The sequence below is a fragment of the Saccostrea echinata genome, unplaced genomic scaffold (assembly GCF_033153115.1).
Source record: "Saccostrea echinata isolate AGI-Se365-2 ecotype Australia unplaced genomic scaffold, CSIRO_AGI_Sech_v1 ptg000013l, whole genome shotgun sequence".
In the NCBI taxonomy this organism is placed as follows: domain Eukaryota; kingdom Metazoa; phylum Mollusca; class Bivalvia; order Ostreida; family Ostreidae; genus Saccostrea; species Saccostrea echinata.
The window spans coordinates 6,177,428-6,204,739 of record NW_026889762.1 but is presented as its reverse complement, the minus strand read 5'-3'; the positions used below and the strand labels follow the sequence as shown (position 1 = coordinate 6,204,739).

The following is a 27,312-nucleotide window of genomic DNA, read 5'->3' as shown; positions in this document are numbered from 1 at the left end:
AAACAAACAGAATGGAGAGTTACAGGTAAACTTTGGAATGTGTTCAAGAGGGAAACAAAAAGAAATATATTAAATACTTTTTGATTTACATGTAAATGACAAAAAGAATGCGGAGACCAAAGTTAATCCAGATCACAATGTCTACACAGCATCCATTCGATTTTACTCTTTTAAATCCATGAATGATGCACACTATTTCAATACCCAAAACTTAATTTTCACAAAACTTGAATTTAAATGACACAATTTCACATTTGATTTAAATTTCGGAAAAATCATTCCCTCAAGGAGAATTCATTTTCAGATAGAAGTACGTCTAATATTAAATCCTCCACCCGGAAAACAGTTTGCACCATGAACACTGCACTGCTGCAGTCAATATTAATTACGGTAGAAAATAAATAAAAATGAAACATTTCCCGATTTGATTTGAAAAACATTTCAGGTCGAAGATTGACTCATGACTAATCCAACACTCAGAACACAACTTTCATCTCACCATTACACTGCTGCAGTTAATATATCCTCAGAAATAGAATTCAAATAAAACATTTCCAGGTTTGATTTGAATTTGATCATCTGTTTCTGTTGTCGAAGTTCACTTTTGGGTCAAAATTTGGCTAATATTTCTTTTAATCTTCCTTTTCTGTTTCCAGATCCAAATATCACTAATTTTGTGCATATTTTGGTTTTTAAGATATTGATTCTGTCATATACTCTCTCCATCACAGGAAAACATGTATACCTTTACAATGCAAACTGTAAACTGATTTTGAAGCATCGCATACTTGTATAAATACTAGTATCCTGCAATATCCACCTGTAACTGTCCATTCTTAAGACAAAAACCTTTTGTTGTTGCATCTGGAATCACAATGGCTTATTCAACAAATTGCTCTGCATCCCTAGCTTACCTGTGACTGTCCATTCCGTAAACAATGAACTTGCCATTGTATGTATGCTACCTGTCATTTTGTACATTTTATATTTAATTTTCAAAACAAAGGAAATCATGTTTTAAGTAGGAGAAAGGCCTCAAACTGTCCATTCTATGAGAGAAAGAACTAATCTCGGGTCTACGGCCCTCGATTAGTTCTTTCTCTCACAGAATGGACAGTTTTTGGCCTTTCTCCTTTACAGAGTGCAAGCACGATAAGTAATATCAACTGTTGAAGACCGTGATTATTAGTGTGGAAAGTATTGGCTTTCTTAAAACGTTTGTCTGACGTGAGCAAATTTATTATTGAACTATTACTTTAAGAAAAGTTAAATACAACATAACCAACATAACTGTGAGTCAGAAATATATTATTTTTCTAAGACACAATACTGACCAATCCAGTGGCGTCAACATCATACTCAGACAGGAATATCGTATATTCTATATACACTGAATTACTTGTAATGAAATATATGGAGATAACGAACAGTATTCAAGCTCAAAAGTCCATTAATCAATACAAAATAAGAGCAGAGCAAACACGGACCTCCAAACATCAGAGGTGGGATCAGGTGCCATGGAGGAATGAGCATCACCTGCCGACCGGTCACACCCGCCGTGTGCTCCTTGTCATGATCGGGAAATAACGGAAACATCCGTCGACAATTCAGTGTGTAAATAATGGCCTAACAATTAGTGTGATAAACGTCAGTCAGCATTTGACTCAATGATAAATTGTATTTGCTGACAAGGTCATTGTATCGACCATAGAACTTACGAAATGATGACGTTAAACGAGACAGCTGATATTCTTGTTTCATCAACTTATTTGTCAATAATTTACCTCGTTTTAGAAATTGTACATACGTAGAGCATGCTCTTGCGTATCGAATCAACTGAGAGATATATACCCCGTATGCAGGTGATGAAGGTATATTGCTGCATAAGTAAGGGAAGTTGACAATTGAAAAGTTAAAGTCATCACGTTTATCATAAAGCTTGGTTGTTAGATTACTATTAACGTCTTTTTCAAGTAAAATATCCAAATATGAAACAGATGTGTCAGACTCTGTGGTATCTTTTATCCCAAGTTCACCAGGATATATCGTATCGACATAAGAATGGAAATAGCCATTGTTAATTGACAATACGTCGTTGATATATCTAAATGTCGAGTTGAAGGCCACAGCAATTGTTTTCTTCTTTTCACGTACAAGATTTTGGACAAATTCTGCTTCACATGAATAAAAAAGGTCTGCTAATAACGGGGTGCAACTGGTACCCATGGGAATTCCAAAAGATTGTTTGAAGACCTGGTCTCCAAAAACTATATAGATATTGTCAATCAGAAACTCAAGCATCTTTTTAATGTCAACTTCAGAGTACTTGTGTGAACAAGCAGAATGTTTTTTAACAAAATAATTTTGCGAATGACCAATGACAAGGTAAGTATATTTACGAGTTCCATTTTTATTGAAAAAGCAGCTGTCAATGATATCAAAAAGCCTGGACTTTAATTTATCGTGGGGAATGGTTGTGTATAAAGTTGAAAAGTCATAAATTTTTAAGCTGTTGATTTTGGTAAAATCTTGTGATTTCAAATTTTCCAAAAGTTCCTTGGAATTTTTAAGTATCCACATCTGATTTACACCACTTCTCGAATATATTGTTGCACAGTACTATTGAAGTTTCTCCTTCACCACTGTTAATATCTTAGTGAGGAGTAAAGATAGTGGCTTGGTTGAACATTTACTGGAATCCGCTATGTATCTTTGTTTGTAAGGATTTTTATGAAGTTTCGGAATCCAATATAAATATGGTAATTCAAATTCAATTTGGTTGTTTGGAATATTAAAAATATTCAAAACTGACATATGATTTTAAAGAATTTTTTTCTTAGAAAGGGAACTATGAGTATAAGTTGGATTAACACTTGTAGAATTAAATCCAAGTTCCTCTGAAATACATCTAATATAATGAGCCTTACAAACAAAGACAGTGTTGTTACATGCTTTGTCAGCAGGGACCAGTACGTATTGATCATGTAATCTATCTAATTCTTTTTTCACCTCTGGATTATTGAATACAGAAGGATAGATGGTTTTCATATTGCCTCTCAATCTTTTAATGCGCGATTTTAACATACATCTGATACATTTAATCCATTCTGACAAAGTGTCAAGGTCTTCTTTTTCATGTCTGGTCCATCGCCTGGCGTAGTCCTATACAGAATCCATAATATTTATGAAATTCCGACGCCAGTTGAAGGATCTGGGTTCCCTAAATTTAGGATCTTTTAAAATAAGTGATCTAAGGTCCTCATTATTAACTATATTTACGTCACCAAAGATAACGTGTCCAGCAGGACTATAGTTATAGGGCGAAGAAGAACATGAACACGATGGAGGATTATGCTTCAGATACTCGATATCAAGGCCCTGTAAAGTTTTCTTGTAATTAAAAAGTTTGGAAGCAATGGTCGATGTACACTATATATTTGTAGGAAATACAAGGTGGAGTCTTTAACTTGAAATATGGTGTAATACAAGACTGGACCCTTTTGTGATTAAGAATATTACTTATATTAACTGCGTCAATTCCTTTGTTGGCATATTGAAGTTTAAGGAAAAAAACGGATTGTTTTAGCTGCATTTTCTTCAGTAAAACGCGGGGGTTTAAAAAGCCTATGATTGGCAATATCCATAATTACAGATCCAAGCCTATATTTTGGTGTCGAGAAATCAAAAAATGGACTTTCCTTGACCTTTTCAAGAAGACTATTTAAAAGTTTCAAAGGGACAGAGTAAAGTTTGGTGCGAATATGATGTAGACCTAACTGTTGATTTACGTAAGGTAGTAATGAATCAAAAGAGACATCGTGTATTAAAGGTTTATTGTAAGACCGATGCCCATGACTACGCTTACGTCTCTGTGTATGGTTAAAAAGTCCCATCACATTTACATTGTTACACTGTGGACTGGAAAGATTTCCAATTTGTAATTTTCATAGCCGTTGAAACCGGGGAGAGGATGGTGACGACTCTGGACCAATATTTTGCCGATAAATAAAATGCTTCAGAAAACATAGCTTCTTTTTACTTTTCCCTTAAATCATGTAAATAATAAAACATAATAAATTCTTTTTGCTTGATAAGGAATTTTTTTCTTGATAGTGTCCCCAACTGAAAATTTTTGGTTGTGCACCCCCTCCCGGTGAAATTTCTTCCACTCTCATGGCCTGTTCATGAATACATAGATATAACCATTGCTTTTGAAAGAAAAACTTAACAACACATAAAAATCTAAAACATCATTTGGTGAACAGTTTGGATAAATATGATTTTTTTTTAAATAATAAACTTGTTATAAATGATCTAATATCTTTGCATATTAGTAAAAACATTGTTCATCCTCTATCTTTCACTTGGATTATTTTTAAACTATGAATAAATCAGACGTCTGCAAAGTTAGGAATACCTCAGTTTAGACTTTAAAAATTCTAAAGGTAGAAAGACTGTGTATGCATTGAAAATAAATATCTATTTGTTAATCTGATATTCGACAAGTGTTGACCTGACCAGTTTCATTCCTGATGTTTTGCTGGAGATTCACTGATGAATGATAAATGGTGTATTCGAAAATGGTCAAATGTTTTGTAATGTATAATGTGGTAATAAATAGGTCTAATGCTCTATAGCTTGCTTGGTTGTTTATCATGTTTCCATTAATTCCCATGATCTCCAATTGATAGTTAAGTAAGAATAAAGTTTCCAAGATGGAGTAATCAAAAGAATTCTATTGAACGAATTGACCAAAAAGCCTTGGCTAAATCTAGTACTTCTGACGCCATGACGTCAGACAATAAGATATGCATGTCTACATGTATTTAGGCCCCTACTGTTCTCTTGTGCCCAGTATATAATATATGATATTTCTCATGTCAGCACCCACTGCAACGCAGGACCTCGGTTTATACGTCTTCTCGCAGATGTTTCGTAGATATCTTTGACTTCTTAACATGAGCGGGGTAAAAAAGAAAATATCTTTATTTGCCTTTTTTAAATTACACTTACCTTAACATTTTTACATGATTGTAGTATCCTCTTTTCAATAAGAGCTATCTTAATTAAAGTTTGCCAAAAAAAAGAGAAACAATTGGTTTTTCTCCATTCATTAAATTTAAAAGCAGGGACATCAACATTATATGAAATTAAATGCACTGTAAAGGTCTTTTATTCAAAGCGTTTATTTTCATGCGATTTTCTATCGGTAATTTCACAGTATATTTAAATTACGTGGTCATTTCATTATCAAGTTTAAGTGTTCCATTAATAAATTATTCTCTTAAAGCAATATGCGCTGCATTTTTGAGAATTTTATTATGCTGTTAAAATGGGTAATTATGATTTGTATGTAATTTAAACCTTTTTGATCAATTAGACAGAAGTAAAGTATCTGACTATTGACAAAAAGCAATCACCAAACATTTTCATAAACTTCAATATAAAACCATCCATGTTTTATTTTATGATTGCATGCTGTTTACGTCAGTTTCTTCTTAAAACACACCGACTGCGATTTCACAGCACATTTTCTTTCACTACAGGATGCAAAACAACGTTGAATGTAAAACCAAATCGGAACAGATACTTAAAATTCCGAATTGTTTGTTTTTCTACTCGCGCGGGTGAAGTTAAACGTCGAATTAACTTTTAGCAGCCTAATGTATTGCGTATGGATCAATGTACTTAAATTAATTGATAGCTTTTCATGGTTTTCAGTCAAACTACTTTTTAAAAGTGTTCTAGTTGTAGATAAAAAGCATATTCACATGTAAGCATAAAGAAAAAGGGGACGCGTCGTCCAGACAAATTATACTACCCGCAACCATAGATAAATGTCTTTAAATTTTCATGATACATGTACATCAACCTACTGATTCAAGTATATTAAGAAAATCAATTCACCAGACATGTACATGTTCATTTATATAAAATAAATAGGCGTAATAAAACATGTGATTATGATTCCTGTTATGTGCACATTTAATATGTGAAATGTTTTCATTTAATATTTTCTCTCTAAAAAAACAAAACCTAACACTCTTGTTGTAGGTGGGTCTCAAAAAATTCCAAATAGAATAGAAATTTCATCATTTAAATTCTATTTTGCAAAAATAATACAAAATGCTAAATATTTATTTAATAGTGGGTTTTCTTTTAATTTAATTTTCAGGTAAATACCACACCTATCCATCTGATATAAGATGTCTTCTGTACTGTCTTCTGTTGGTTGACGACTATACTCTTGATATCAATGAACAAACTCACAAAACACTGTTCCAGGAAATGAGAAAAAGGTATTACACAGACCTACCTTCAAGTGACGAAATAAACTTAACAGATAACCGTATTACGGAGGGAATTATTGATAGAAAGGGAAGTTTTATGAAGATTGATTCCGCAAAAATCAGACATGACGTCATGTATGCCTTTGTGACGGAGTGTCTGGTGGAGGACAGTGATCTGGAGTTTTTCCTGACAACGGCGTCATATTGTGTGGTGTCAGAATACTGCAGGTCCTGGAATTATAAGAGGAGTGAGGGAGAGAGATGTCTGTACGTACCGGACCGACCGAAGAAGATGTATAACCACTTCATAGACAAACTACAGCTGGACATCATCACACACTGTACCGTGTCTGACAGGGGAATTCATGATAGTATCAGTAAACGTTGTAAGTATTTATATCTGTAAGTAAAAATATATCAATTTTTGATAATGTTACAATAAATCAGAAGAAGATGAAAAAAGAAGAAAATAGTACCCATTTTAAATAATGTATTTTAGTACTTACAATCACTTGTTTGTATTTCTACAGCTGTATTGCTATAAACAATGCATTTGTGGCGTCTGTGCTTTATCCTTTTCTGACGATACATGTAGAACTCTGCTTTACTGATTTCACATTTGATAAACAGACACATCAATAACACGATACAAATACATTAGACTGAAAAAAAGACAAAGGAAGAATGTCACATAGAAAAATCTAACAGATATCGAAATACATATGCATGTATTCTACATCAAAAATATTTACAGAGATTTACTATCAAGTGACCAAACCGTAGAACTGACTCTTATTCCATCATAATCCTAAATATCAATCTGACCTGTTGCATTTGTGTCATCGTACAAACTGTTCTCTTATCTTTTTCTTTTAACCTTCGTTTACACAAATAACTGAAATCTCTATTAAATCTTATATAATTATACCTTCTTAATCTGTTAGATGAATTAGACTTTCTTAACTTACTTCCAGTTCTAAGAATACAAAAAACATATTAAACAACCATAAACAATAAAGCATAAAAAGTCATGACTAGCAATAATTAATTATATATGAAATAAAATTAATGATTTTTTTTTAAAATTCTACATACGTAAATTAAATGAAAGTACGAGGGGTGATCAAAAAGTTCGCGAACTATCTCTATATTTACTACAATTCGGATCAGAATGCAATTTGGCACATATATAATCATACACATATTCTATAAATAGCAGGTGTTATATAATGTTTTGCTCCGTGTTTGTGACGTCACAACATCAAAATAACGACAATATGTAGGTGACTTGTGACGAAAAATGGTTGACTCAGTCGTACTCGAGCAACGAACGACTGTAAAGTTTAACGTATATCTTGAAAATTCCTTTGGAGTAGAATATGACAATTTGTACAATATTTATGAAGACAAAAGACTTAACAGAAGTTCAATCATTAATTGCATTGATTGTTTTAGTGAAGGCAGGGAGATAGTTAAAAATTATGTTTGTTCTGTTGCCCAGCGAAAGCAAGCCGGGGAAAAGATGTGTCCTTAGTTGAGCAATTTGTTTTGAAAGATCGCCAAGTTACAATTAGAAAAAAAAATTGAATATCTTAACAATAATACAATTATTAAATCTCTAAAATATCGTTTACTTTAGACTTTAAACATATGAGATATGATAAAAAGAGGTCGCCCATACTTTATCAACATTGGGTAAACGACGCTCCCGAGACAGAAGACTCGGGTTTTGATGATCACCATGCTAATTCTGGGAAGGGATGTCCTTATCCACCCATCCTTTTGCCGAGATTTGGCCATTTCTGACAGATGGACTGTTCTTGTTATAAAAAATAACTTGCATAGTAAGAAATATAAGACTCGGAAGAATCTTTTAGCTTCCGTGAACAGAACGCCTCGAAGCATGTCACGTGACCGCCTGGATCACGTGATTCGCGCATGGGCAGAACATAGTACAATGGCAGATGTGCATTAAAATCGGAGAGGACTACTTAAAAAAATAATGAGCACTGAAACCTCATCTTATTTCTTTTAAGGAAGTAATTCAATTAGTTTGCGAACTTTTTGATCACCCCTCGTAATCGTTACACATTCACAACACCATATTTTCCCTATAAAGTCATTATATAATGTAATCATATGACCTTATTATATCTCCACTAATATATGTTATACATGTACTACTCTCAACTGAGCATCTCAGATGTGAGGGCTTTTCGGAAAGCTTGCGAACTTCTGTCATAACGTTTTTACTTAACGTCATATTATATTCAAATTACGTAGGAATATTTTTACACTAAGTTCGCATTAAAAATTATCAAGGTGTCATGATAATCTTATTCAGAATTTAAAACAGCGAAATCGGATCGAGATTCTTGTCAAAATTAAGCTATTTACAAACAAAACAGTAAAAGTATCTGAAGTTATACCCTTTGTAAAATGGCACAAAAAGGAAAATATCCTAGAGGTTCAAATAAACAATTGCTACATCGTATTGAAGGGAAAAAAAACAGCAACGATTGTTTCATTATATGATTCATCGATTAAATGACACAAGCTCGATAATGCCATGCCATCTTACTTTACATTTGTTGAATTCCTATCCAAACGAGATGAGAGAAGCGGAGAATTTACATAACCTGTTTTAATAAATTTTTATAAATATCTTTAAGTAGCACCCTCCCCCACCAAAAAAAGGAGAGGAGAAATCGCCAAAGCATAAATTCAGTTAATTTCGACAGGAGGAGGAAGGGGGTGTTAAAGTCAAAGGAAAAAGGGGCAACCTATTTTTCTTAAACTAAAAGTGAAAATTTAAAATATACGTTCAGAAAAAAGTATAGACAGGGGTAGCCCCCAGCATCCCCCCCACCCCCTGCTCCTCCTCCCGATTCCATGTTCTTCAGTGTTATATATGTTTGCCTAAGTGAAAGTCGATTGCAAGTCAAATATCAAACAACAAACAATCATACTAATTTTGTCTGATTTTTACTGGTCTTCATAGGGTATATTAGTCGTTTTACTCTTTCAATATTTAAAGCGTCAACCGATGACTGGTCTTTATTCAAGTCATTAAATAAAACATTCAATCTTTGGTTATGTTTTGAACCTATTTTTATTAATGTTTCAAATTATATTTGATAATCTTTCAATAAAAAATAGGTAGCAACTGTTCATTTGCCGAGAGTTTGGTACTTTAAAGTGAAAGGTTCAGGTCTATCGGATGAGAACTTAAAAAACCTAGGCCCCGTGTCACGGCAGGCGTTGACACGATGAAGATCTCCCACAGCTCAGTGCCCTGATCATGAGTGCCAAGAATCAAAGGCCTAAATATAAAGCCCTTTAACGGTATATGGTTACGTCTCAAGATGAGTAACAAATTCCCGAACGTGACGTAAAACATACAATCAATCAATTATGACATCAATAAAGATTAAGACATCAGAAAGATATAATACTTTTGTAGCAGGTCGATTTCTAAACAATTCACGATGCCCCTTCATGTTTTCTACCTAACTGTTTAAATGCCTTTTCGCATAGATAACATGTAAATTTCTCATGGATTGTTGGTGGCAACCTTTCTGGCATTTAACGTGAGCATGTACTACACATTTAAAACATTGATTTAAATTCATTTAACCCGGCCTTTAACTGCATCATTATACTGACTAAGCAGGAAGTAGAAAGGAAATAGGAATAAATTAAAGAGACATAATTTGTCGAAATGCGCATCTGGAACATTAAAATTGGTACCTTATTTGATTTACACACAACTCAAATTCCACTCATATTTCTCTTTTATTATGTTCATATTTTATGGCATGTTCACCAATATTCTTCTCATTCAACAGCAAACCACGCTTTATTTTCAACTTGGTATAAAAGTTGAATCAAAATTTTTATCTTGACCTTCTTGGTAGTTTTACATTTTTTTATCTCAATTTACTGATTTCTGTCTAGAAAGTATGCAATATTATGTAGATTTAATAAAATTGCTCGTACATATTTATATGAATAGTATTATTACATTTTAAAGCCATTTCTCATTCGTCAAAAAGTGATTCTATGTATAATGTATTATTATTACTTAAATTGTTTTGTTTTGTTTTAATTGTTGAAAAATTAGAAGTTGAATATTTTGCAGTCTTAAAAAGCAGTGACATTTGTTTGCTCATTATTTTGCACTCTTAAAAAGCAGTGACATTTGTCTGCTCATAATATTTTATATAAACATTTAGCAGAATGTTAAGTGTGGCATTTATTTTTTTATCCAGTAAATATACCTGAAGAAGTATTAAGATGGGATATCAATGCTAGAAAAAGGTTTGTGAAGAACTCCAAGCAAGAAAGCGTGAAAATGTTTCGCGCCAGAGGTATGATAGTTGGGTGTGCAGGAGCAGGAAAAACAACTCTTCTTAGAAGGCTTCAAGGAAGAGAGAAAACAGATGTAGATAAGCAAACTGAGACAACTATAGGTCTTGAGGTCCATGAAGATTTGTTTGTTATCGAAGACAACAAGTTAATAGGTGATATTTCGTTTCTCACAAAAATTGAATCTTCCGAGTTTATGTAAAACGTATAACAGAGACAGGTCTTACCAAATAGTACTAACGTGCATCATACAGCGACGATTATTTCAATCGATTCCCCCTCCTTTCTTCTTTGTCGTTTTCAGTTTTTTGAATGTGTTTAGTATCGGTGGTGTGTAATGAAGTTTGTTAGAAATTTGTTTAGGAAGTTAGGGACGAAGGAGTTCGCCTAGTGAACGATGATAAGTTGATAATTAGTGTACTGTAGGTATGTGTTTGCATGCCTAATGTACAGAACTCGTATGCTAATCTTCCAATAATTAACTATTCTACTTTGTTGATATCCTCTAGACCTGAATTTCAAAAGACTATACGCTATCCAACTAGTGCACAATCCCAGTTTTACGTTGGAAAAATGCATAAACAGTCTCTTATGTGATTTGAATGCGTTCGACAGGGTTCTAATTCGCCACTGAAACGACTGAAAAGTCAGTAAATTGGTCTTTGTTTTTACTGTAAATGACTGATAATTGTACAGTATACCTGTGTGTATTCATTCGTTTATACGTTTTGTACGTTGGTTCAAGAATCTTGAAAGCAACATGAGGTGACCGCAATCAACTTTTAAAACAATGATTGCGTTCTACCACCACTTTTTAACCGTTTAGCATCAGTTATGTTTTAATGAAGTAACTGTGGATGCCTAAAAGGAAATATACGACCTACGACCAAAAAGTTGAAACTTATTAATGAAGTTTCTTGAAACGTTTAAAGACGTTTTGTCATGCATATACTAAGTAAGTTATTTTATTTATTTATTTATTTATTTATTTATTTTTGAATTATGTGTTTTTGCTTTTCTGTCCTCAATCAGATTTTAGTACCAGGAAGGCAAATAGTGAAAACCAATATCTTGACAACAATGTGGTAAGCATGACAGACTTTGCGGGACAAGTGGCGTACTATGCATGTCATCAGGTTTACCTGTCAAGGAGAGCATTCTATATCGTGGTAATCGACATGTCCAAAAATCTTAAGGAAGAAAGTCGAATGCATGACACAGATCGCCATGACCCAACTGGATCCTTATTTCACTCCTGGACTTATGGAGGTGAAAAACACTTTAATAATTAAGCTTTAAAAGATTCAGATGTCCTTAATTAAGTTGGTCCGATTCCCTACCTAAATAAGAACAATTATAAATTTTAATTAATTTGATTATATTTTCTAAGGTAAGAAATAACAAAAGAAATTTAAAATTTACGTATCTTTTTTTTTAATTAGTGAAATCATAAACCCTACCGCTAGGAATATCTCTTTTTCGTGTGTCTGTCTTTTCTATTTATGAAATAAGTATTTTGCAGAGGGGCTGTGTGAAAATCTTTGCTAACGAGGTATGTTGTAAACATTGAAAAAGAAAACCATTTTGACACTCCCCAAGCAATGCCAATGAATAGTACGACAAGAAACAATAACATTGTAAATGTTATACTGTATCTTACCTGTATTTACAAAATATAATTCGATGTAAAGGGTGATGAATTTACACAATTAATTTAACACCGTAGTGAAAAATGAACTATGTACATCAAAATCTCAAAAAAGAAACACAAGAAAGAAAATTTAGGTTAAAGTAAGGAAAATATTAAGGATGATTGGAAAATATTGATACCATATTGCCAACTGACCATTTTTTTTTTTTTTTTTTTTTTTTTTTTTTGAATAGCCACCTATTCAAAAGGATAAACAAAGATGATAATAATCAAGCGAGTATAATTCCTCAAATGTTATAATTATTATCAGTTTATGTTTTATCATCAGAAAGAATCACCTAACATTATATTATATTTTTTTCCATCTCAGAATTGCACTTTCTTTTTCATATGCTTCAAAAAGAGATCAGGGAATAATTTTATTATGATAGTTATGTGATTACGTGAATAGTAATAAGCAGATATAACTACTATCACAATATGTAATGATTGCTTATCTTCTTCATACCAAGCCAGTAACAGAAAGGCAATTCATGAATATGTAACTTTTTTTGAATAAAATATTATTCAAATCAATTTCGTTGAAAATATATTTATTTATCTATTTTTTTTTTAAAAGACTACTTCCATTTTTGGCTGCAAACTATAAATACATATTGCAATGAAGGAATAATACAAGGGGATCCGAAAGACACTACAGCTATCAAAGACGCCATGGAGAATATCCATTTTCACCCAGTAATCCTTATTGCCTCCCATAAAGACCAGCTGGTAAGAACAATGTGCCCTCTGTTTTCGACGGACGTAATATACATTTGCGTAAAATTAGCATACTCTTTACGTAGAAAATTATCATATGAATTTTGGTCATACGAGTATATTCCATTCTTCTTATCCTCTCACCTTCTTCCAAGACCCTCTCCCTTTAAATAAACATAACCAAACAAAATCACGAATAAATAACTATATTTAGGTCACGTCCATTTTTAAGCGTATTAAAGAGTTTTGTGAAGTATTTACCTTTCCTTTACTTTTAGTTTCGTATCCAAAATCTTGTCTGTTACCGTCTCGGAGGGAATTTTGTAGATCAATTCTACCTTAACCTACATTGTATAAGAAATATTTTAAGCAATGATACCATTGTTCGTTTTGGCGTTTGTGAGTGATATATATTCTTAAACACCTTAACCTATCAAATACTGATTTCAAACCTTAAAATAATTTCAAGGTAACATCAAGGATGCCATGTCTTGGTTTAATTTCTACTCAAATATATCAGAGTTTCAGATGATTGATACTTATATTTGTTATCAGCTTTTTTCATGAATTTTAATGATTTTATTTAATGTTGAGGCAGGTGGTATAGAATGTTCCCATCCTGACCAGCAATGTCTTTTTAGAATTTGACTACGTGCTGCCAGACCAAAGTACAGGCCTTCATAGTAACGGCTTTGTCAAAGTCACAAACTCACATAAGCACTTGATTGTTCATCTTCTTTACTTGGCTTTGGAGAAGTGTCTACGATGTATTGAACTGTCGAATTTCTCTGATGAATACATTGAGTGACGGCATATACTCCACGATGGATTTAATGTTAACTTCTGCATCACATGTATTGATCATTGGTAACCATCCTGAAAAGACAGAAATGTTTTAGTTTCAAGTCAAGCAAGTCTTATACTCCCTTCCTCTCTGCAGAGGAACCATTAAAGGTGTCTCGAAGCTATATTCTGGTTAATTGGTTCCCTCATGAAAATTTGCTTTAAGATTTATTTTGACATAACATGATTTAGTATTAAATGATTTTGGCTTGACTGTACCACTACCAGACTTCAGTGTTTGCATGACTTTCCGTAGATACAGTTTTGATCCTACCAAAAACCGCTTCGAAGAAGATGCCCTGATTAGAGTGTCTTTTTATGACTCTGACGGAGACTCTATGTTTAGAGAAAAATTTGAACCCACCTGAAACATAAAATTGTTATCAGAAAAGATGTATAGTGGAAACACTGTTTCAAATGTCCTTACTGCTTTACACATTGCTGTTTCCAGTTTCATTGTCCTGGTGTAGGATTGAGCAAACTTGTTTCACCATAGGCACAAGTTCAATATTTCCAGCAAAATGTCTTACAGTCATAGATAGCAAATATTTTTAGAGTTAAAATAAGCTCTTCACCTTTGGTTTTAGCGTTCATATACTTACTTGATATCAGTTGCATTATGAACTTAAAAATGATTCAAGATGGTTTCCTCTCTTCAAAAATAAGCCAGTGTGGAGATGATGGCCAAGGTATCGGTTCGGTCTGCAGTTCCCGCTTGCGTCAATTATAGATTTCCTTAATACCATCGATCATTCTTGAAGACACTTCTCGTCAAGCAAGGTCAAGCGATTTTTCTACGGCACTACCCTAAACAGTGTAAAAAGAAAATAAGAAGTAGTTTGAGGTGGTTATGGTTAATTGGATTTTTTTCATTGTTGGAAATGTTTAACTATTTTGTCTTACATTTCTTTGTTTTGAAGTGTTTTTGTTCACCACTGAGAACTTTTAAGAATTTGGGGTAGGTCTCTCTAATCATAGTGACTCTTTCTACAATGTATTCTTTGATGATGTGCTCATCAGAAAGATCTATGTACAGTTAAAGACGCTTTTGTGATCTTCTAGAAATGTGCTTGTTTCAAAGTCTTTTTAAGAGACGTGTCTTGCCTTACTTTGATATATTAACATCTACAAATGTTATGAATCCCTTCCCATCAGATCTTTGTCGTCAACTTTACAAGGTTTGTTATCGTAATGTTTTTGTCAAACAATATGTCAGGGTTTGCATGACATTGTTTTACTTTGTTTCCCTGTAAAAAGAAGAAACATCAGCAAGAAACATCACAGAGCTATAAAAAGGGACAGATGATGGCCGTTGTCATTTAGAGATACTCGGAGCACATTCAGCATGCATCGATCTGTAGAATATGTTAATTTCATTTTCTCTAGTCTGTTTGTTAAGCACTGCAAGCGTCTTCTAGGGATGCGTGATTTTATCTGTAAACCGGTATATCGCGATTTTTTATTGCGTGATACGTATCCTGATACGGAGACTAAAATATCGGTATTTGTTACATACTATTAATTCCGAAAATTATTCATTTATTTGTTTATTATTTGTTTATTTGTTCAAACAATTGAATGACAATTAAAACAAGTATTAAAAAAATGTTAAAAACAGTTAAACGGCATCCACACATGCTTTATATTAAATAAATAAAAATTTAAAAAGTAATGTTTTTATAGCTATTTTTTAAGAAATATTATGGAAATTCATTTGAAATTGTTATAAAAATTGTGTGTAAAAATATCACGATTTATTGTGATATTTTTTGGAAAAAATATTGATTTTTGCCGATACCCATCCCTAGCGTCGTCTGTGGATCCCATATCTAATGGGTTCAAAGTAGTCTGGAATATTAGAGAATATGTGTTTGTGTGTGTCTTATGGATATGCATTTGTTAATCGTATAAAATACGAGGTAAACGAACCATAATCAATCCCAACAAACCATTGAAACAATACACATTTGGAGCAGAGCAAACACAGACCTCTTAAAAACATCAGAGGTCGGATCAGGTACTATGAAGGAGTAAGCATCTCCTGTCGACCAGTCACACCCGCCATGTGCTCATTGTTATGATCGAGCAAACAGAAAAAAAATCAGACAAAAACAGTGTTTAAAAAATGGCTTAAAAATTAGTATGAAAAACAGCGGTCAGCATTCGACTTATTGATAGATTGTATTTGTTGACAAGGTCATTGTATTGACCATAAAACTGGAAAAAAAATGATGACATTAAACGAGACTGTTGATATCCTTGTTTCATGAACATGTTTTTCTATAGCTTGTCTCGCTTTGAAAATTGTTCATACATGCAGCATGCTCCTGCATATCAAACCAACTGGGAGATATGAACCCCATATGCAGACGACAAATGTATATTGCTACATCAATAAGGGAAATTGACGATGGAAAAATTGAAGTCATCATGTATACATAAAGATTTTGTTGCTACCATTAACGTCTTTTTCTAGTTAAATATCCAAATATGAACCAGAGGTCTCACACTCGGCGGTAACTTTTATATCAATTTCACTGGGATATATGCAGTCGACGTATGAACAAAAGTATGAACAAAAGTAACTTTTGTTAAATGATAATACGACAATAAATCTAAATGTGGGTGTATCGGGGTCTTGCTATGATAGTAACTCGTACTATACAAAAGTACCATTAGTCTGTTTTAGCTATACATGTACAGCAGACTGATAAAAGTATCCTCTTTGTCTCTTTGATTTATTTTGTTTTTGTTACTTAATCCATAAATTGATATATTGCATAAGTGTTCCCAACCTACACCTAAAAAAAAGGGGGGGGGGGGGGGGGTAAGGATTTGAACAAAATTGAATCTTCACTATCTGAGGATGCTTCCATATAAATATGACTTATCATAGCTTCGCTCTTCTTAAGAACAAGAATTTTTTTTTTAAATGTCCTATGTATTCCTATGCATAACTTCAATCATCAATTGTGACATCTACATATCCCCAAGGGGTCATGATTTTTATCAAATATGAATCTACACTACCTTAAGATACTTCCTAATAGTTAATAACCAATCATGGCTTTGCTGTTCTTGAGAAGATCTTTCCTATATATATTTCTAAGTAAAACATTGATCGTCCAATATTGTGGCCCCACCCTACCCTCGGGGGTTATGATTTTAACAACCTTGAATCTACACCACCTAAGAATGCTTCCATATAAATATGACTAATTATGGCTTTGCTGTTCTTAAGAAGAAGATTTTTGTTTTTCCCCCTATATATTCCTATGTAAAACTTTGATCGTCCATTCTGGTTCCGGAGTCATGATTTGAACAACCTTGAATATACACCACCTAAGGATGCTTCAATATAAATATGAATACTTATGGCTTTGCTGTTCTTAAAAAGAATATCTTTAATTTTTTTTCCTATATATTACTGTGTAAATGTTTGATCGTCCATTGTGGCCCCACCAAACTGCCGGGGGTCATGGTTTTAATAAAATTGAATCTACACTACATGAGGATGATTCCACATGAGTTTCATCTTTGCTGGCCCAGTGGTTCATGAGAAGAAGATTTTTAAAAGATGCCACTAATTTTTCACTAATTTGTAATAATCTTCCCTTGGAAGAGAGCGTGGCCCTTCATTTGAACAAACTTGAATCCCCTTTACCCAAGGATACACTATGCCAAGTTTGGCTGAAATTGGTTCATTAGCTCTGAAGAAGAAGATGATATTGTAAAAAGTTTACAACGACAACAGACAACGGACAAATTTCGATCAGAAAAGCTCACTTGAGCCTTTGGCTTCAGGTGAGCTAAAAATGTTTATACCCGTTACCATGGTAACATTCTTAGTTTGAATTTTTAAATCTTAATTGCAAATGTATATATTTATGTATATTTTGTACCAGCAATGATTTTACATGACAATGTCCTGTACTCTTGATTCTGAATATCAAGACAATTGAAATTCCTACAGAGAATGACTTGTAACTCCACATAGGTTACATTGGTTGCTGTGTGCTCAGAATCGTTGCAATGGGGAAATCAAATGAAAAATAGAATTTTATAAGATGCTAATTGCATTGTATAATTTGACTAATCACAATTTTATAGCATGCTTTGAAGAATCCTGAACAAAAGGTACGTGAACATGCTAAAATTATTATTCTTTGATGTGTTGCTAGGGGGAAATTGCTGTTATCATAGAGATTACAAATTGTAAAACATTTCCATAGTTTGCAGAGAGGTCTCAAAATTTTCAATGTATTGTAAAATTTGCTTTGAGTATTCAAAGATAACAAGTTATGTGATTTATGACTTTAGCATTTTACATTTTTTTCTCTTTTTATTCATCAAAACATCCATTTTTGTTGCTAGGCAACGGATAGGGATATTTAAGAATTATACGCTTCTGAATTCAAATTCTAAAAGACAAAATCCTCTGCTTTTATGTTATATACACAGGATGTCTGTATGAGGTCCACCGCTGGAGTAATTAGACATTAAATAATTCCAAAATGAAGGAAAATATTTAGTCTGTAAAAAGGAAAACATGCATATATTCCCACATCTGCCACAGATATATCTTTAAATCTTATTTCTATATTTTTGCTTGTGAAAACTCTTAAGATCATTATCTTGAAAATAACAGCCGTGAGAAAGAAATTCTTTTAGTATTTATATTTAATTTGAGCATGAAAAATAAGCGATTTTAGTCCATCGAAACTGAAAATTGGCTGGTTGCTAGGGAAATTTCTTTACCCATGTTCCATGGTAACCGTGAATCAAAACATTTTTCTTTTTGCCTACATGGTTCATAGGGCAAAAAAAAAGAAAACTATGTGTGGAAAATCATCAAATTCTGAAAACCCTCATATACCACCTACATGCCTATTTTGCATGATTTTTACAAAGAACTGTACTTAAAGCCCCTTCGAATTAAACATGGCAGAAACTTCTTCGAAAGTTCGAGATAGCGAGTCCTGTTAACAGTCTGAGATTCTACTTCATCTTCAAAGAAAAAAGGCCCAATTATACCTTTAGAGCTCATGGCAGCCCAAACCGTTTTTTTTTTCTCCATGAACAGGTTTCTGCGGATAAAGATTTGGTTTTTCGCTACCCCAGTATCGAGAACTTCTCTTGTTTACTATCCCGTAGTAAGTCGAAATGAGCTTCATCGGAAAGCCAAATGTCATTGACTATATCGTCATGCTCCTTCGTCCATTTCGCAAAAATAAGACGGCTGTCAATGTCACTTTGCTTAAGGTGCTGCATTGCAGATATTCTTAAGTGTAGGTCAAATCTTAAAATTCTGTGAACACTGGATCGGCTACATGACATAGTGTTACTCACATCACTTAAAACTTTCCTCACAGATTTTTGTGGTGTTTCATCTATGACTTGTTGCACCTGTTGAATTGTCTCTGAAATCCTCACTGATTTTGGCCTGCTTCCATTGCTCCGTCTGTTGTCTTGAATAGATCCTGTTTACTCAAGCTTTCTTACTATTCTTAATATTTGCTGCTTAGTAACTCGTTTTTCTTATGGAAAATATCTTCCTAATTTTCTTATAACAGTAAATGGAGACTGGGTTTGGTAATATAGTTTACAATGAGGGTAGCTCGCTCTTTCGATCAATCCATTTTTATTCAAAGGCATTTTTTTAGCAATATTATGATGTAAATTTGTGACATCACAATTCCAATTAAGCGAGACATTTTCCCGCAACATGTTGCTGCTATAAATTGTATTAATTCAGCTAATAACTGAGACAAAAATCAAAGGCATTGGTCAAGGCATGTGCTTCTGGTGGTTATTTCAAATGGTATCATATGTTTTGGGACACCCTGTATAATGTCTTTTTTAAGTCTGAATGAAACTTAACTGGTATTCATGCAATAATGTTACGTAGCAAATATGACACGATGTAAAGAGTATTTCTACTTAAGACAGTACATGTACAACCCTAACCAAAAACAAAACAAAAAAAACAAAAAAACAAAAAAAAAAAACTATAGTTAACTACAGTTTACTGTAGTATCAAAGTTTTTTAATGCGGTAAACCAAAATATTTTTATTTTTGATTTAAGATTGTAAAATTTTTTGTTCTTCAAATGCTACATGCACATTTTTTATATTAAATGAAAGTAATATTTTATTTCCAAATTTTATATAATTTTTATCAATTTTAAGAGATTTTAAGCTTTGAAATCTCAAAAAATAGTTCCAGAGTAAAGTTTCATAGTAAATCAATGTATCAAAGTTTGCACTTTAGTTAACTATAGTAAATTTTTGTTAGGGTTGATTGTTTAACCCTCATAATAGAATGCAGATAAGGAATCAATGAAAGATTAATACCCTCAGTCATACATGAAAATTCTCTTTAAGTTATCTTAATTACAATTGTTAACCATTATTGGATTTGTCCACTGATTTTCATCAGAAATAGATTTTTTTCCTAAAAGAAAATCTTATAAAAATAACAATGATGTGTTTGTGATGCCAGTTTCCATATACTGTGGAATTATCATTGTTCGTAAGGGACCAATGTTCATGGGTTTCCTTTTTCGTCTGAATTCACGAATTCATTTCTCGAACTATTATTTTATCAACGTTATCGATTGATTGAATCTCTCATACAAAAAAAATAATCAAAAAATTCCGTCCAGACAAACAATTACAATTTAGCTTGCTCACGACGATTATTGATAAAATTTGCTTCAGTACTCTTTAACGCTCCAATAGCGCAAATGCAAACATAGCTCATTTTGTAACATTTTTTTTTCTATTTTGTATCCTCCAAAATAACGAAAGCCGGATAGGCTCATTTTTGACAAGACAAAAAAAATATTTAACTCGTTATAACGAGATAATTAATCGTAATAACGACTTAGTATCTCGTTATAACGACTTAGTATCTCGTTATAACGAGTTAGTTATCTCGTTATAACGAGATAGTATCTTGTTATGACGAGTTAGTTATCTCGTTATAACGAGATAGTTATCTCGTTATAACGAGTTAGTATCTCGTTATAACGAGTTACGTATCTCGTTATAACGAGTTACGTATCTCGTTATAACGAGATAATTATCTCGTTATAACGAGTTAGTTATCTCGTTATAACGAGTTAGTTATCTCGTCATAACGAGTTAGTTATACCGTTATAACGAGTTAGTTATCTCGTTATAACGAGTTAGTTATCTCGTTATAACGAGTTAGTTATCTCGAGATAAAAATTGATCTAAAGAGTTGATATATCTAAGTAAAGAATATACATGTACTATTATTTATAGAAAATAAACAAGCGAGTCGATCAAATTTGTTTGAAGTGTGCCTGATAAATATTTTACGGAACAACAGTATACTAGTTTTTGTGGTATGCTTTTGATTAGTATTGTTCATTGAAAAGACCAAAGAAAAATATACGGAAACTAATGACCGCCTCATGTTGTTGTGTTATACCTTAAAATTGCAAAATAGAATTAGTGTCATCTTCAAATGGAATGGATATAACGTCAAAAGTTGTCAACTTGTACAAGGAGATCAGAAAAAAATGATATATTCTGGCTGATCTAACTGGCCTGTTCAAGCTTTCTTGACTATGTTAAATTTATGACAATTTTGCGTAATATTTGTCGCAATAAAAAATGCATAGAAATAATCCCATTATTTTATATATTCCGAATTACTAATGTCGATATGATACCATTTGTTAGGCTTTAACGTCCATATTTTGAAAATTCCTTGCCTGTTAACAATTAAGAAATACCAGTTCATTTTTATCGTCTTAAAGGGGCAGGGCAAGATCAAAATTCAATGTCTGACAAAAAAATAAATTCACGTTGTTTTTATCATCTATCCCTCCTTCCCCGCAATAATAAATTTGATGAATTTCAAGAACTTATACTGCACTTATCACTTAATAATTTATATATTTCTTTTGTTTATTAAAAGAAAGAAACATTTTAATTTACCAATTTGGCATGAAATCTCATGTACAATATGCATTTTAATGTCATTAATATCATTAATATCAATGTGGTAGAATAAAAAAACTTTTTGTTCTACGGAAGCCACAATAAAAAGATGAAGGTCATCAGGCCGAAATGTAGTGCATGTAGGAAATTCACATGCCTCACTTTGACAATAGTAAAAACAGATGACATGTTTGTGATAGAATGAAAGTTTAATATCTAAAGTTTATAATATGATACGCATTAATTAAGGTGTATTTCAAGCATAAATTATGCCTAGAAATATGTATTGTATCGTGAGACAGGATTTTTGATATTTTCACTCGTGAAAATATAAAAAAAAAATCCTGTCCCACTCTTGAAATAAATTCAGTATCAACTACAAAACATTGAATATCCTCTATTTATACCCCCCCCCCAAAAAAAAAAAAAAATCATCAATCTCTTTTTGAAAAAAAAAATTATATGCTTGCATGCAAAGTATACATAATAAATATTGTGATATTGTGATGAGGAAAATAATTAACGACATTACTTCAATGTTTTATTAATAATATACATTTATAGTATTAGTCCTATTCGTTAATCAATCCTAATTAAAAAGATTACAAAAGTGAACTGGCTTTGTAAACTCTGTAAACTTTTTTTTTGTTGTAAACTCTGGTTTGATGTTTTGTCACCATGTGGTAAACATAGGATCCGCCAAATAAACCTGAATCTCAAATAGGTCTACGTGAATCTCCACAGCTTGGAACCCCCCCCCCCCCCCCGCAAAAAATATAAACAGTGAATCATGACAGAATATTAGATAAAATGTCAATATCAGCAGATCAGATTTAACGTCTTATTACTTAAAAGGACGTAATATCATTTTTGCTTCATCATTCCTCATCATCGTGGACAAGCTGCATAAGCTTAGTCACAAAGTTCGGAGGGGGGGGGGGGGTAAACCAAGTAAAATATTTGACAAGCAAAAAGAAAAAAAAGAGATTTGATATTCCAACTACGAGTATTCGTCATTATTTTCGGGAGATATTTACTCAGGTAAAAAAATTCTGAAGGAAGGAGCACAAAAATACTCTTGACCGCCCCCTCTTCAAAAGTGGTGGGGGGGGGGGGCATAAGCCCCCCTATTACTACGCCTATGATTTAACTGCTGATGTCTCACCATACCCCTTCTTCAAAACATTTCTGAATCTCAAAAACAACATATGTATCGCACTGTAATCGTATATATATGTTGCATAAACGCCTGCGATATGTTGCACTTATATTGTCTCTGATATTTAATTTTAGCGGAATAGAAATTGATATATGAAAGTGTATAAGTCGTCCAAAACATGTCGAAATAGTGTCATTCATCAGAAATGGTTGTCTTAAATAAATTGCCAAAGTTTGAAGCAAGTATATTTGGCAATATTATTTTAAGAAAAATATCGCGTCCCATTGAACAATTTGAGGAGGCGTTCAGAATTAATGTGTAAATGTGTTCGCCTTAGAGTTGCTATACTTATCAAAATATGATCATTGACAGCGAGAGAGTTCAAGATTTAATTATAAGAAAACCCCAGAGCAAATTAAATTTTCTACCATTTATAAGTTGTTCAAGTTAAATTTGACTGATAATTACTAGCTAAAAATTCAATTCAATGGCATTAAAAACTACAGCCATTTTCATTCAGAAAACTTTCTCGTTATAACGAGTTAGTTATCTCGTTATAACGAGATAACTAACTCGTTATAAAGAGATAACTAACTCGTTATAACGAGATAACTAACTCGTTATATCGAGATAACTAACTCGTTATAACGAGATAACTAACTCGTTATAACGAAATAACTAACTCGTTATAACGAGATAATTAACTCGTTATAACGAGATAATTATCTTGTTATAACGAGATCTTAACTCGTTATAACGAGATAACTATCTCGTTATAACGAGTTAATTTTTTTTTTTTTATCTTGTCAAAATTGAGCCTATCCGGCTTTCGTACAAAATAACCCTAAGGGGAAAACGAATTATTGGAAACTCAGAAAAAAAATGTTTGTTATTACATTAATACATGTAAAAAGATATGAAGATTTACTACACCGTACTAACTTGATCATGCTCTTGAGTATCAGTTCGATTACAAGACTTAAATAAGATGCAGAAAATAATTGTATATTGCTACGTATTCCTCAGGTTTTTAAAGTTTACCTGTTAGTCTGCCATAAATGCATTTCTCTTTCAAAGCATCCAAGTACAGAAAAGATTTGTCAGACTCTGTGGGGATTTTGAAATCATTCCGTTTCATATTGACATTCTCTCAGAGTGTTTGCAATTGAAAACTTCATGGATATTTTCAATGAAAAAATGAAAGCAATGTTAATACATGTACTTTCCGACAGAGTTTGGATCATGATTCTCGGGGATAGGGTGGGCCATAATAGGTGAGAAATGTTTTAAAAATGAACATACGGAAATAATGGGGAAACTGCTTGAAAACACCCGATAATCAGACAAGCTACGTTAACTCATATTTATATAACCATCCGATCATTATCCCTTGGAGTAAGGTAAAACTACAGTAGATGATCAGAAATTATAGGAATATAAAGGAGATAAATCTTTAAAATCGTCTTCTTAAGAGAGGAAAGCATCCTTAAATTGTATTGATTCAAAAGACCACATTTAGTAATTGAAAATATTTCAAAATCAAACTTAAATAAGGGAACCTGAAAGTTTATTTTAAGCCAGGATTATGCAAACTTTAAATCAGTAAACATTTTCTTAAGTTGTTACGTCGTAAAATAGACGCATCGTCAGAAAATGACCTTAATTCAACATTTTAATGATTTTGAAGAAAGAGAGAGGTTATTATCTTAGGCAATAAGCAAGCATACCTTAGAAGTGTGGATTTTTACACTACTTTATGATCCTTGGAGAAAGGAGATTCAAATTGTATATAAAACATGTAAAGGAAAATATCTTCTCTAGAACAACGGGGTTTTATTGATCATATTTATTCTGAAACAAGGCAATGTTGTATAGTTTCTATTTGATAAAATCATAGCTCCTTCACGGCTATACTTTGGTCCATGCTATGGGGTATTTTATTATGAAATTAAAGGATAAAAATAAAAAAAAAATGATGATGAAGAACAGCAGGACCAAAGTGAATCGAGTACGCATTGTTACCCATGATACTTCTGTAAGGAGTAGCTTCGGAGCATTTGTGTGTGGAATCAGAATGATTTTTAAAGAAATGAAATACCCTCCCCCCCCCTCTCAAATCACTTTGAAACGTCACATCAATTCATCTGTTGTGTCTGCATATTTCTGTCGGCCTTTCTGTTCACCACCAAAAAACATATCATGTTTATAAACAGATTCTAATTAAGGCCATCTCTACAAGGTCAAGGATGCTGATCGTTCATATATTTCTCAGATAGCCACATGTAATGTGGAGGATTATCCTTTTTGGATTTTTTTTTTTTTTTTTTTTTTTTTAAATGTTTCAATAACAAAGCAGGAATTAATCTCGCAAGTTAATATTGTAAAGTTTATTTTTTATAACTTTAATTCTTTTCCTTGTTATTAAATAGGGCAGTACTTTTAACACGTCGGACACATTTTATAGCGAATTGGAAGCGTGTTTATCTAAAGAACAAACCTTGAAAAGGCTTATATCACCATTCCAATATTTTGAAGTAGAATGTCCACCAGGAGCATTGACTCAAAAGCAGCAAAAATCAATTAACTTTGTTAAGAAATGTATCGTGGAAACTGTACAAAAGCTACCACAGTGGGGAGAAGAAGTTCCTTTGAAATGGTTTGAACTTGAGAAAATTCTTAATGATGAGAAAGCAAATGGGGAAAAAGTCTTAAAGAGGTCACAATTGAAAGAAATGGTAAAAACTGTTTCTATTGACGAAGGTGATCTCAATGATGTTCTCCGTTTCTTACATGAAATAGGAAAAATCATATACTTTTCTGTAGATAAACTCAAGGATACGATTATCATTGATGTTCAGTGGTTTGTTGATGCATTCAAGTACATCATAACTGACAAAAGGCATTTTGGTCGGATAGACAACAAGAACCCACTAGTAAATACCGGGAAAATTACTGGACAGTACGTGGAAGAAGTATGGAAACGATCAAGAGACAATCATGATGTAAAACATTTTGATAAGAACGTCAATGGTGAAAATGATAAAAATCATGATTTCGTATGGCTATCTTATAAAAAACACAAAACTGACATATTACAATATATGGACAAACTTGGTTTGATAACAAAAATTCAAACAAAAACAAAATACGATGTAGGTAATGATGAGGAGATGTATTACATTCCAAGTATGAACCGAACCGACCTTCCTGATGACAAAAAAGATGCAATCAAACAAAAACAAAAATCATCCCTGATGGTGTACTTTTTCAAATCTTATTTACCCCATTTTTTCTTCTTCCGATTAGTGGTAAACTGTTTAAAGAAATGGAAAGTTTGCGATGGAGATTCTTTTTTCAAAAATGCTGCATTTTACAAGACAAAAGATGCTGGTCATTATTTTGTCATCGCCGTCAGCAAAACGTCTATCCAACTGCAAGTTTTAAGACGTGACGGAACAGTGAAAGAAGAATGCGTCAAGAAGATTAGAAAAGCAGTAGAGGATTTGATCAAGGAAATAACAGAAACCTTCCACAGGGGAATCATATATGATATGGGTTTTTCATGTAGAGACATAAAAATCACAGATGAGGATGAAAAATTCTTTTTGAAAGAGTCTGAAATTGTCAAAGAAATTGGAAATTTCCAGGAGATGTCTTGTCCAAAACATTTTATAGGGCCAAACGATCACAAAATTGATACAAATAAAATACGTATGTGTTTGTTGAAGAGAGAGTCCACTTAGTCTTCAAGAGACAATTAGAAAGTTCTTTTCTGAGCTGCAATACTTTTAAAATATGTTGAAATAGGTTTGTGATTCTATACATAAAACGTTATTTCCCTTGGAAAAAGGGAAAAAGAAAGAATATAAAATAGAAACATAGTAAAATATACTTAATGTAGATCTTCATTTATTTCATCTTTACTAAACTTTATTATATTGTTGAAAATATTTATTATTTTTTTTACCAATTTTAAGATATTTTGCCATGGTAACCAAAATTCATTGCAACAAATCTTGATTCAGTATGAGATCCTTTCATCTGAACGAGTTTTGAAATATTTTTATGATAATGGGTGCCACAGCTTCTATGTATGCATATATAAGACAAATAACATATTGTAATGTAATGTTGTAATCTCTGTATTGTTTAGGTAAGATTATTATACCTCTACTGATATTTTCCCTATATAACGTTAGATGTTAGATCGTTAGATGTGACTTATTCCCTAGAAATCGTTATGAATGGACTAATCCCTGTGCATTAGT

At 32.6% G+C, this 27,312-nt stretch overlaps 1 protein-coding gene across 1 annotated transcript; it reads left to right on the top strand.

Annotated features, from left to right (window-relative positions):
* Positions 1-5,332: 5,332 nt before the first annotated feature.
* On the top strand, positions 5,333-26,787 carry LOC133186288 (probable serine/threonine-protein kinase pats1). Its single transcript, XM_061321510.1, has 6 exons — positions 5,333-5,336; positions 6,176-6,676; positions 10,562-10,813; positions 11,691-11,927; positions 12,929-13,080; positions 25,474-26,787. Exons 1-6 carry the CDS (start codon positions 5,333-5,335, stop codon positions 26,785-26,787), a joined length of 2,460 nt encoding a protein of 819 aa, XP_061177494.1.
* Positions 26,788-27,312: the final 525 nt, after the last annotated feature.